General features: G+C 39.6%; 1 protein-coding gene across 1 annotated transcript in view; it reads right to left on the bottom strand.

Annotated features, from left to right (window-relative positions):
- FAM19A1 (family with sequence similarity 19 member A1, C-C motif chemokine like) overlaps positions 1 to 13,948 on the bottom strand; it is a 221,725-nt gene that overhangs the window by 41,045 nt on the left and 166,732 nt on the right. The window contains exon 3 of the mRNA XM_027640724.1: positions 4,921 to 5,061. Coding sequence (XP_027496525.1) covers positions 4,921 to 5,061 — 141 coding nt within the window. The remainder of the gene's footprint in view (positions 1 to 4,920; positions 5,062 to 13,948) is intronic.

The following is a 13,948-nucleotide window of genomic DNA, read 5'->3' as shown; positions in this document are numbered from 1 at the left end:
GATTAAAATAAACTGGAAGAAGATTGAAGGGAAGGGAACAGAAAAACTGAAACATTAAAAAAGCATGTCTGAGAGCATCATTGTAACACAGTAAACTTCAGTATAGATGAACAAATTATATATTATTCAAAGGCCTCAAAGAACATACAGACATAACCATCTACTGACTGTGCAGAATGGTTCAATACCACTTTAAAGGATATGATACAAAGCACATTATTCCCAGTATAAAAGTGACCGTAAATTATAAGTATCTTGTATTCCTATTACATTTTTATAGTAATGGTATGAAGTATTAATACTGAGACAATATTGTCAGAGCTCTTCTGTTAATACTTACTCAGCAACCCTGTGGGCTCACTTGGCCCCTGTTCCCCCCCTCTTTCACCCTAAGCACAGAAAAGGTGGAGACTCCCATGTCCAATCAAACATCCATGGTTTTTATACAGAGTACTAGAATGAACTGCTTAAAAACCCCAAAACAACAAACAGAACAAAATAAGAAATAAACCAAGTGGCCACAAGACTGTTTTGCTAATGGAAGCAACCAAAGAAAACTGCAAGTCAGGTGTAGACAAGCCATAAAGGATAATAAAACCCCCAGACATAAGTGTATTAATCACTTCCCTGCTGCCACGTGTTCATTGTTGCTCTCTAGCTCACAGAGCCAACTCTATTGGTGCCACAGAAGAAAATCTCAGCCTATTCAGAAAGGTGACATCAATTTTGCCTGAAGATTAGGTCAATGAAGAATGAGACGTGGACGTTACAGTCCTGACCCAAATGTGATAGTTTTGATATAACCTTTACATTTGATACTGTCACAACAAAGTTATTTTGAAGTTATGAAACCCTGTATGATGCCAAGACCTGGTAAAACCACCAAACATGGAGTAGTCTGCAGCTCTTTATTTGAAGGAAGTGTCTTGGGTTGTAAGAAAGCAAAAACCAAGGCAAAATGCCTTTTCAGGAGGCAGTGTGAAGGCAAGTCCCTGAATAATATCTAAATATTTTGAAAATATGCTGAGTACATCTCGAAAAGGTTCAAAGAGCAATTTTAATGGTATTTAAAAGTCACATTTTTTCATCAGGGCTTCACTATGTTTTCTATACTGAGAAGGAAAAGCAGGAAAAGAAAGGTCTCATGAAGTAATGCAGAAGATTAGGAAGACCTCCACTTTCTGCACGAGCAAGAGAAGAAATCATCATCCCACATAATGTAAAGATGTACTGGAAATGGTGTAAATTTCTAAAAAAGACAAATACCTATTAAGAAAAGATACATATATGGGTGAGGTTTTTTTTGTTTGTTTGTTTTAGTGGATTCTTTTAGTTTTATGTGGAATAACAGAAAATTAACTTAAGGAAAAAGCAACTAATATTTTGAAGCCATTGACAGATCTTTATTCACAGACTGGAACAGATTTTCTAAAGGATGTGAGTTTGACATCTGAAAGGCCAATTGCCATGGGCCCACTGACCCTACCAGTGAGGCCAAGAGGAACTGCAGAGGACATTCCTGGGAATATCTCTGCTGGACAACCACAGTTAAAGACAAAGGAATAAAACCTCAGCCTACAGGAGAAATCACACCAACCAGGCACCAGCAGGCAAGGGGACAATCCCAGAGATTTGTGCTGGCCCCTGAGGGCCTTCATGAGCCCACTGGACATGCTTGACACTGCTTTCCTCAGGAAAAGGGATCCTCTCAAACTCCTGTAACACATAATGAAGTAAATCCATGTGGGACTTCCTCTGGAGAGGTACTTGGGCAAATGGAGAAAATAATAATAGTCATGACAGAGAGCTGAACAGACTGATGCTGGTGGTATGTGCTACTGCCAACTGGCAGGCAAGATAAATTGTAGGGAGTGAAGGGAGCATTCAAAACCATTCTTTAAACAAGAAAAACCTTGAATTAGTGAAGGGATTCATGAAAGTAAATATGCAATGGAAGGGGCAAAGAAACAGAAACTGGTATCTCTGTTTCGTGACAAGATTTGGCTTTCGTTTTGTTCTCGTTGCTACTACATAATTTACTGGTGATTAAGGCTGGTTTTAGGACAGTGTCTACAGAATGAGCCACAAGGAATAATTTATAACCTCTGAAGCTTCCATAGCCTGGCTTCACTGTACCTTTTTTAAGATGAGGCTCCAAAGAAAGTTTTCTGTCCTTCATAGTACAAACGACACAACCTCAGCCTGAATTTCAGCTCATTCAGGAGCAGGACTGCAAACCAAGTCGTGTATTGATGATGGTGTGCTACTCATGAGGAGATCTCACAGAAGAACCATTTATCACCCCTAATACTTATTAAAAAGGTTATGCTGATTCCTACCTATAATTGTACTCTCTCTTAAACAGAAAACAAAGCCAGCTCTCACACACACAGCCCAGTTGTGTCCCGGAGCAATATCTGGCAGGAGTGGAAGGCAATGTAACATGAACTCAGACTGTCAAAGCATGAGCCTTGATGAAGTGTTTTCTGATGAAATCTAACTAGGAAGCACCAAAAGCTTGATTCCAATCCCAACAAGTCACAATTTGGCCAATGGTACAAACAGGGCAATACTGAGGTTCAGCTTGTTGTTCATACTAAGCAGCCATCAGGTGGAGGTGGCTCAAGGTGATAATCAACCACAGATGGGAGCCAAACTGCCAACATGGGGTGCCCCAGTCCTTGTCACCTCCCAGAGGTGATCAGTCTGTTTGAGTCCGAGTATATTGCTTTGGATATTTAGTTAATGGACCCAAGCAAGCTTCCTTACTGACACATTGTGGCTTGAAATCATATACATTTACATAGTGTAAAACCTAGTGTGAGATTAAATGGCCTTAATCCTTATAATATGGTAGATAAGGAAGGTAGAAAGTTGCAGATGACCTTTTGAAATGTCCTCATGTACAAAAGAAACAGCAAATCCCAAATCTGTGTGTGAGTTAAAGTACTGACGTCAATGGGACTCCCATGGGAAGTTTTGGGAGTTTGCCTTAGCAAGAACAGACCAACCAAATAGGACAAAGTTTTGACTTAAGGTCAGTATGTCAAAAGTCACAAAGCAAAGCCTGGGATAAAACAAAGGCCAAAGATAATGTCCCTTGGATTAATTTTTACGAGCAGCATACCGGGCTTTTGAACCCTTCACCAGCCTTCTACAAAAGCAGCTACGGGCTGACTACCACAACTAAACTTGAAAGGGGAAGACATTCCTTTGTAGTTCACATTTTCTGGCTTTGAAGTCACAGTGAGTCTTACCAATGACTTCAATGGGACTTGCTTTACACTTTTATATTAGTCATTGTTTTATCCTTACTCCTTTCAAAATTCCGGACAATAACATTTCTTTTTATCGTAATCCTGACAGAGCAATTAGGCTTCAGTCCACACCTGCACCTGACTTTTTTCTTAACAAAGCATTCTTTGAGCTTCTCTTCTCTGAACAGAGCTAAGAGAGCTGAATTAATGGTGTCTCTCTGCTCTGTCCACTTCCTCTGTTTTTCATGACCTGCTGAAGAACATGAAATTCTTCAAGGCTGGTACAGCTCTCTTTGGTTAAGACCAGGTGTAGATTTCACGTACGGTTTTATGAGTGTGCTTAGCAGAAAAAGAAGATTCTTTCTATCAGGGTAATTAAGCAATAACAGAATGACAGAACGTGGATTAAAGTGTAATCATTCACAGGTGCATTCATAGCATGGTTTTAGTCATGAGTTCAGAAGATGAATAACATTCCCAGTGTAACCAGCCATGAAATACTGCTTCATAGTTTAAAAATTTGAGAGTGTTTTGGAAATAAAACATTTCTTTTGTATCTTTAATATATAAACCAGATAGGCACATGCCACAAATACTTGCTGTGAAAACATGAGGTTCTCATTGCTCCAAGGTACCCCCAACTCTCATCTTTTTGGTGTCAAATGTGCAAGACTCTGAGCTTTGTCTGCACAACCCTCCATTCCACAATACCCAACAATACTCCTGTCTAACACTGGGCTACAACAGGACCAACCCCTGCTCCATTCTAGTGCCTTTGCAGCCCGTGATTGAGGAAAGGTACCCAGAGAAAAACATTTTTCCCAGTGTTTGCTTGCACAGCTCCTCCCTCTTGCTCACTTGGAGGGCAACTGAATGCCAAATGACCGACCCAAAGGGGGAAAGTTGGGCACTTCCAAAACCTGCAGATACACCACCACCCCCAGGAGTCAAGCCATGGAAAGGGTGAGGAGAGCTCAGTGCAGAGCCCACCTCAGCTGCAGCCAAAAAAAACCTGTGGCTCTTAGAAGCACTCTGAGCCATGGGTTGGTACAAACAATGGCACAGAACATTGACCATAAAGAATAGCAAGGGTTTTTTCACAAGATACTCCACAAAGCTGCTGCACAGAGGGATTCTGCACACAGAGCAGCTTCTTTGGGAAGGGTAACTAATGGGATTAGCACCACTTACTCTCCATCTTCTTATGTGATTTATATTTTGCTAAGCACTTCCAAGCCCTGTTTCCCTCCCCATTGCTGAGTGGTTTCACCTTGCAGCCATGGCAGGGGAGCCCCAGAGAGGAAAACAAATATTTACAAATAAAAAATAATGTGGCACCGACAGGGTCCCATGAAGTGACACAAGGGATAATTTTGTCCAGTTATTTGTTAAGGCCTTGATCCTGCCCCAGAATCTCTTATACTTATCAAAGTACCTATACTGGGTACTATACTCCCAGTTTTTTGGTAAATCTTAATATGACTCATATGCACAGAACCACGCACTAAAGTAGCAGGAAGGTAGTCTAAATATGTACTCATGTGTATAGAGTTTTGTGTTTTGTTAAATAAAGAACACAACAAAATTCCTATGCATAATGTATAGACTAACAGTTATCTACTGGATAATACACAGAGACATATATACAGGAGGAGGTACTTGCCATCAACACAGGAAGGTCTGTTTCTTGTAGTCCCAGCCACTTTCCCAGGTAGACAGGAGCATTTTACTGTTTGTGATCTTTCCTCAATTCGATTCTTATTACAGCATCTGTGTGCTGCTATAACTTCACACGTTCCTCCTTCTGGCAAAAAAAAAAAAAAAAAAAAGAAAGAAAAAAGAAAGAAAAAAGAGAATATTGACACTGATTAGGAAGCACTAATCAAAGCACCCAGGCATGCTCCTGCCTGTAACTCTGCCTCACTTCTATATAGGTGGGATTATGATGTTATTTCTCCCGTTACTGTGCTCCCAAATCAGCCAGGTGCTGCTACACCTCATTTTCAATAGAAAATGTAGATAAATGTCCCTTACCTGTCTTAAATTAGAAACTTTTCTGACATCCACATAATTTTTGGCCTAAAAATGACTGTGTCAAGGTCTGGGCCTGAAGAAATGTAGGTGAAATACTACGGAAAATGTGCAACAACTGTTGACTGATTTTATGTTTGTAACTACGGAGGCCTCTTCCACAAATGTTCTCTCGTACAAGGACAGGGACTAAGGGAATTCATCTAGAAATAAGATTTTTCTCCAAATATTTGATTCTGTGCTAGCACTCAGCCCTTAGGGAATGACAATGAGTCTCTCCAAATCACAGTGTGGCCCAACAGCACTTCCCTTTGCTACTCCACTCACTAAATTGGCAGTTTTAAGGCAGAAAACATTCCCACTGTGTGCAAGATCACCAGGCTTAATTTGTCTTCTCCCTAATTGTTCCTTATGAGCATTTGCAATAGTTTATTAGATGGAGAACACAGAGATGTGATAGACAGATAGACAGTGGCTTTGGGTCTATGTATAGTTGGTATTTGTGGCATATGCTGAGCACAGAAATGACGTGTCAGGTGTGCCATTCCCCTTCACCTCAGCACTGCAGTGCAAGGAGACAAACACCACAGTGGACTAATGCACTGCCCAAGTAATTTCTCCATTCCTCAGTTAAGATTGTATTTAGCTCATAATCACTGAGTGTTTAATAGTGTCAGTCTGTTCCCCACAGATATTTGGCTACTTTATGAAATGGCAGCATAAATTTGGCAGGATTTGTTTAAACTTAGTACAAAACCTCATGCACAGCCCACTAAAGCACAGGATGTGTAAGAAGCTTTTCCAGAAGAGCGTTATTTCTTCATGCCATTATGACTTGCTAACAGCACAGTGCTTTTGCTATACCACATGATTCATGTCTTTGGCTTTTACTTTTCTTGAAACAATATTGAGAGCTTTTAAACACCAGAGTACCCTGCAGCCAGGTGGGAGGATTAGCAGTGTGGAGATGCTGATCCAAGTCTGGCTGTGAAGAAAGGGTTTTGGTAGAGTTTTGGGAGTTCAGTGGCATCTCCCAGCTCAGGAGAGAGTCCTGTTACCTGGGGATTCTACAAATGTGACATTTCTGTAGTGAAGCACCAGGGTAGGTGGGCAGGGAGGAATCTCTTGCCTGAATGTAAAGGTCATATGGTGATGTGTCATAAGGTGTCCCTGGGGCATTAAGAGGTACAACAGCTACGAATGAACACACACAAAGTGTGGAAATGTTTTATAATATTAAATTTTAAATCCCCCGACATTCCAGGGTGAGTCAGTGGACAGAAGTGTGTGAACATCCATCAGGGCAAAAGAGCTTGGGTTATGTGGTCATGGGGTTCAGCACTGATGAGTCTGCAAGCATGAGACTATGTAGTAAATATTTAAGTCATCTGGACAGACATGCTGCTGCATGTATTAGCTATCAAGTGCATTTGGCCTGCTGACACAAGCTTTTTGAAAGCCAGTAGGTGTCAGAGAAGAGAGATCCCAACAATACAGAGAGCCATCATCTGACAAACGGTCTTTGAAGTGTCTCTTAGGAGTAAGAGGAATTGTGATAATCAACTCAGCCCCAAATGTTTGCATTTGCTATGAAGTAATCCTTCACATAAACTCCCTGTTCCCCCATCCAAATCATATTGAAAGCAATGAAAAGATCCTCATTGGTTCAATCCATCTTATGGTCGTGCCCTAGGAGGAGAAAATTTGTGATTTTATTGATTGCAACCCCAACACTAAAGATAATGTACGCAGTAATAAGCATTTCTAATTTTAGACTACATAGACTGCGTGGTAAATATCTGTGAATAACCTAAATGCTTAATTTTCTCTATTAATTTGCTGTATGAGTACTAATAACCACATGAGCTAGTCTTGCTTATTTGCTTATCTATTCAAAATAATGGGATGTGGTGGAGGAGCTTTATAACACCTTTAATTGTTATGTGGAAGCTGAAGTTGCTGAAGCAATAAAGAATTTAGCTCAAAGTGTATAGCTGTTTAGGAGGGGTAAAACATGATGAAACTATAAAGGCAATGAAAAACCACTTTTTTTTTTTAACTGCTAGACAGTTAAGTACATTAATTGGAAGTTTTATCTGCATGGACTATAACTATGTGCAAATAATAATAATCATGATAATAGGAAGACCCTTCCCAGTGCTGACAACAGAAGAAAAAAATCATCTCACATGGAGAAAGTTCTGCACGGTACACACCCTGTTTTCCTGGAAAATTTGTTTTTGGGATCAGATTTTTTCATTCAGGCGTGTTTGGCCTGTGAATGGCTGCTGGGTAGTATTGCATGCAGTGTGTTTTGCTGGTGTACATTTTACCAATGATGCATATACATGTCAGACTTTTAAAAAGCCATATACAAAATGGGAATAGAGGTACCTAGACAGATACAAATGGACACAGTGAGACTAGGAAAAAACCTTATTGAAAAAGCACACCCTCGACTACATTATTCACAGGAATGTATATACCACAAATATACTGGGGGTGGGACATTCAACTTAAAGCTCTATTTCAGTGTATAAATGAGGAAACTAATTAGAGTGGGGAGAGGAACATGAATCAGTCTTCAGTTTCCACTGAAAACCATTTAAGGTGTTCAGATGTATAAGCAAAGTACCTTTTTACTATGTGATTTTTACTTTTTATTTCCTATTTCTTCTTTGGGGGAAGGGGATGGAGAGCACCAAGAAATGCTCTAATACCAGGACTTCAGCTCCTGAGCCAGTGTTTTTTTTATTGTCAGTAGTTCATCTGGATTATGGAAGACCTGGTGAGATATTACAGTGCTGGGAGTCCTGAAAAAAGAATGTGAATTATTGACCTGATAGGCTGTGAGTGCAGTAAAATTTGAATACTTGTCACAAAACCCAGAAATGTCTTTTTTTTTTTTTTTGGCAGTTTATGGTCTATTGAGCTATGGTAGCTTCTGGCTTTGATTCCAGAGTAACAGCCTCATCCAACTCATTCAAGTCAATAGGGGATTTGCCATTGAACTTAAAAGGAGAGGAAAGGACCCTGAAATCCTCTAAGTAAGTGTCTTCTAAATGTTTTGTTGACAGTTATATTTCATGAAGTGGCTGCTTTATCCACCTGACAAGAAAAATATCTTTTTTTTTTTTTTTTTAATAATTCCCTCCTGCCCCAAGAAAATCAGAAAAAGATTAGAAGTGGAATAGGAACTTGCAGATCAGGAAGAGCTTTGATCTTCCTTCAAGAAGCTTCAGAGATGAATGAAAACATCCTTATATGACTTATATCCTCTTCACACCAAACATTAGCAGGACTTGATAGTAAGAACAGCTGATCCTTTCTGAGCACTCAGTGCACAGGATGCCCTCAACTTTGCATGAAGAAAATGTGACACCTACCAAAGCAAGAGGGACAGAACTGGCTGCAAGGAAGGATTCTGGGATGCTGCAGGTAGCAACTCTCTGTGTCATTGCAACTCTGCTCATATTTCCAGACCTTCCAGAAATCTTGTTCTGCATAGGCTTAAAATACAAAACTGTAGAAACAACACAGCATTCTTATTGTAAAACAGAGACAACTGTTTGTTACCCCTGCTAATAGTTTAATTCTAATTGGAGGACAGTAAACTCCTGAAATTGTGTTCTTTTTTGTCTCTGTTATAAAGCCACCTTGAGTTTACACACTGCAGAGTGAAATATTTTATTGTAAGTATGAGCCTGCTGTGGGAGGCTGTGATTTAAAATATCTAATCACCTATAAGGTCTGAGTGCAAGCCTGGCAGAAGCCAAAAAGCCATCTTCTAGTCATCTCTGTTTTTTATATCTCTAGCTGAGGGGTAATAATAAAAGCATATTTTGCACTTCAAAATTATAACTCACCTCTGTATTCTAGCCAAGCCTGAACTTATCAGTAAACAAACATAAAAAAGGCAAACAGCACTGCTGATTTGTGTTATACATTCTGGAAGTCATTAACTATGACTCAGGTAACAAAACTTATACGTTCTCTTTGACAGTGATGACAATTTAATAGTATTTGACTCTGCTGAGTTACGTGGAGCATCCTGCAGCAATGAGGGAGGTTGTTTATCAAAATGATAAACATGTTTTCATTTCCTCCTTGGCTGCATGTATGTGATCAGAAGTCTAAGGCCATCAAGAAATCACTTATTCTGGCCACCAGACAGACATTAAGCTATTCAGGACCATCTGTGCTTGAAATGAGTTCCACTTAATGGACCTTCCTAGGGCAGGTCAATCATAATGAGTGTGTGTGTGTGCATGAATGCGGGGGTACAGCATCGCCCAGGTGAGGCTTCTCGCGCTGTTTGGCAGTGGCACAGACGGCTGGTAGATAAGAGATGCCTTTCTTTCCAGGGTCATATGCCCAGTGATTTTAGAATTCAGATCCTCTGTTATGTTTGCTTCTGGCTCGTTGTCAATGCTCCTCACAGCCTAATCCAGATGAAGGTTGTTGTAAGAACTCGTTCGTGTTACTTGTGACACAACAGTGATACCCAAACAACTTCATAGGCTTTGCTGGCCAATTCTGACTCTGTGAATTAGCCATTCACTATGGGAATACAAGCAAAAGGAATCATATGGACCAATCCTATCAACACTTCCAGACAGTTCATTAGGACCATAGCTGGTTTATGATAACTGTATTTATTTATACAGCTTCAATTAGCCAGTCTGTGTGCCAATGCTATCACCATGTTAAGGTCATACACCCATATGTTATTCTGATAAATGCCTAAGTATATGCAGATGCTGCTAGAAGTAGGAGATCAGAGAAAATTTGAAAGAGAATTAAAGTTCTATAGACTTCAAGCAAACGTTGAACAGCGTGACAGTAAAAATTCTTCAGACACTTCCACTCTTTCTGACAAAGTGCTTACAGAAACTAATGGGTAAAAGAATTTGCCCCTTTGCCACTTCATGTCTTTATACAAACATCCAAGGGAAAGAAAAAACAACTCTGTGACAGCCATTTGTACATTTACTGTAAAGAATTCAGGTTTGGGGGCTGCAGTTTAAAGAGTTTTCAGTTTGAATAAGCTCTGGAAACTTCCCAGGTGTAATTAATACATTCATAAGCTTTAATCAAAATGTTTATGCCAGCTAATGTGCCAGAACTACAGACTGCACTGTGCACAGGGGAAAATACTATACTTTACTTTAAGAAATAATAAGCCACTACTATGGTACTTACAAAATAACGTTTTTGCTTCTGACAGGAATATGTAACAGATGGAAAAACAAAGTCCCATGCTACTCCACGAGCGGCTTCATAAGTGAGCAAATAAAAGACTCCTCATAGCCACAGTGCAATTACACTCCAATTTTTCTTTTACATGTAATCCACTGACTTTCTGCATCTGCTCCAGAAGGAAAAGGATCAAACTTACAGGATGTATTTGCAGAGCAATCAGAGAGGGCTTATGGTTTTCACTCATTTTTATGAGGTCAAGGCTAACTGCACCTCACCTCCCAGAGTGCCCTCAGTTCCAATAAGGCCACAAAACAGCTGAATTTGGCCTGTGATCGTGATGTAACACAAAGGTATCATCACAAAATTGACTTAACTAATGCATGTTAGCATTACACCATGCTTAATTCTTTCCCATTATGATAACTGATACAAATAGATTAATGGAATGCTCATTATGTATGGAATTACCTTAAATGTGAGAATTTGTGATGCTCCACACATTCTCTGCAAGCTTCCTGGTTATATATGGGATTTTTTTTCCCCCAGTGGATCAGAATAGACTGCAGTGGTCTGTTTCCTAAATTTCTATTTGTATTTTCATTAATATTCAGTATTTTCATTGTTCATTATGCAAGATATATATTATTTTCATTTGGGGAAGACCATGCAACAGCAGCAATGTGACTCCCACTGTGGGTCATTAAGTTTTAGGTTGGGATATTATTTTCTCAGATGTTGTTGCTATGAAAGGGTTCTGGAGACACAGGGTATCTCCTCTAAAGAAAATGCTATTTTTTTACAAAAGACCGGAACAAGTATTTCCCTGAGGACAGTGGCTACTGAAATTTATTTTCCCTTGGAAATGCACCTTGTGTTAAACTTCAAAACCATATTGAGGTTCTTCTGATGTTTAGGTCACTTAAAAGTGTGACTTCATGGAGGTCATAGCCCAGCTAAGAGCCCACAGGACTCTCCCCAGGTGGATGGTGCAACATCCTGTAGGTTCAGGCCCCAATTTCCATGTCTTTGGTGCAACACCCCTATTTCCAGTAAGAGAATAATGTTATTGCACCCATGTCAGAGTCTGGAGAAGAGCTGCTGGACAAAGCAGGTCAGTTACACCTGGAAATTCATTTCATACTGAGCCAAAGTTCTTATTTTGGAGTCAGAATTCATGAGCTAAGAGGGGCAATGTGCATTCAGCACAGGCATCTCTGGTTATTTATGGTGCTATGAGCTAACTTTCTAAGAGTAGTTTTGACAGAAAAAGAACATTTTCTTGAAATCAAGCTTTTCTACAAATGTCCATACCAAAGGAACTTCTAGAAGAAAACAGTATCTTTAAAATATTTTGTTCAGAAGAATTTTAATATTTCAGTTCAATATTAACTTCTTTTTCTTTTTCATTTCTATTTTATTTCCCTTTCAGTATAATAGGGGAAGCAGGGATATGCAAAGCTCTAATTAGCACATGGATTTGTAGTCTTTTAAAATTTTCTACTAATGGTCTCTGCTATCAGCCACAGGAGGGTTTTTATCAGGGAGATTTACAGATTCTTATACTTACACCAAAAATAGACTGATCCTCACAAACTGGTTTATTCACAGAAATTAAAAATGCTGGTTTTTTGTAAAGGAGAAATGGTATGGATTCTACTCTTGAATTCACAAAGAAAACCCTGAGCACACCAACATATGGGATGTGATTGGATCTAGGGCTGGCTTATGGATTTCCATATCAAACCAATATACACACCAGAGAATAGGTTTTCTTACCAACGAGCCTTGCAAATTGATCTCCTGTGGAATTTGCGCAGGACCTTACTCTTACGCATATTTAAAAAAAAAAAAAATTAAAAAAAAAAAATCTCTTCCAGATGAATCAAAGGAAAAATGGTATCCAGAACAACGAGGCAGCCTCGTAGCATCGCCTGCCTCTGGCAGCTCCTACGGCAGAGGAACGAGGAAGGCGAGGGGATAACAGGGCGAGAGGGGCTGGGCAGGAATGCTGATGAGGAGCTTGCTCCTGGCTGCTGCTGAAGCGGAGTTCTGGGTAGTTTTAATGGTGATTTTGCACGTGCACGGAGTAGACAAGAACGACGGGATGGACGAGAAAACCCCACCCGCTGTGCGCGTCCCCCGCCCCCGCCAGAGCTCCCTGGCAGGGTCATCCCCGCACAGCCCATTGCCTTTTGTCACAGGGGCTGTGCCAAGGGAATCGCAATAAGTGCTGTCAGCATTCTCGTATTGATGAACTACAGAAAGCAGATATGTAACTCACGAGGCGGGAAAGAATCCAATGTTCTCTTAGTGGGGATCTTCAGTCTTTTAATGAGATTTTTTTTTTTTTGCTTCAAAGGGAGATCAACTTACGACAACTCTGAGAAATGGAGGTTAGAAATTAGAAGTCTTGGTGGGATTTACAGCTCTGGAATGCCATTAAGAGATGTGTATGAAGAGGTAGGACTTAATTCAAAAAGAGAAAAATGTTATTTTTGAGAAATAAGTCCCATATCAAAAAGTAATAAGCATTGTGATTCTAAACTTAATTGACTTCAGTGAGATATGGCACTCCTAGAGGTCTATATCACTTGTAAATAGGATGTCTTGATCTAAATGATGTATGCTAGCATGGCAGAGCATAAAAACTGTAAGTATCTTTTAAAAAATCTTCCTGTCAGTCACTTGGGTGGTTTGGAAAATTTAATATTTGACATGTCAGAGAAGATAAAAAAAAAAAGTTTGGACAAAATAGATATAATATGTCTGCATTCAAGCAGCGCTCCTCCTATAACTTAAACTGCAGGCAGCACTATAAACTAGAGATTAAAAAGACCTGCTGTGCTATTCTGATCATTGCTTTGCAGCTGCACAATTCTTGCCCAGAACAAATTTCTAGGTATCAAAGCTGTGGAGAAATGAACATTTCTGCTGCTGAACAGAAATGAACATTTCCAATATGGGCATCTCTAGTTCCTTGCCAGAGAACAGTGAAAATCCAAAGTGGAATTAAACTTGAAAATAGCCTAACAATAAAATTTAAGTGAACCACAGAATATTGTTCTTATGGCCTCAAAATGTTGTTCTTTTAAATGCTGCCAGCAAAAGGCATCAGAAGAATTGAAGTTAAGTTAAATGAGTCTCAGAAAAGACACACAGGACAACTCTCTCTTTGGATGGAATAATTAAGTCGATAAGAAAAAAGCGATTTAGTCACAGCTGCTGATGAGAAATTACTATAGAAATGTGCATGAGAAGTAGCTACTAAGAAAGGATTTAGAAATTATTCTATGTCAACTATGCAAGCACTGTTTGGTCCTGCCTGAGTCTCGCTTTTGCCCAACAGGCTTTCCCCGAGCACCTTAATGTTTACAGATCTCTAAAACTCATGAATGCTTTCATTAAATGCCTTTATTTTCAGACTACTCTTCAAAACTGGGAAACTGCATTCATTTTCC

Source organism: Corapipo altera, unplaced genomic scaffold, assembly GCF_003945725.1.
Source record: "Corapipo altera isolate COAL_440 unplaced genomic scaffold, ASM394572v1 55, whole genome shotgun sequence".
NCBI lineage: Eukaryota > Metazoa > Chordata > Aves > Passeriformes > Pipridae > Corapipo > Corapipo altera.
Note: the sequence above shows the minus strand (reverse complement) of the source record. Positions and strands in the feature narration are given on the sequence as shown.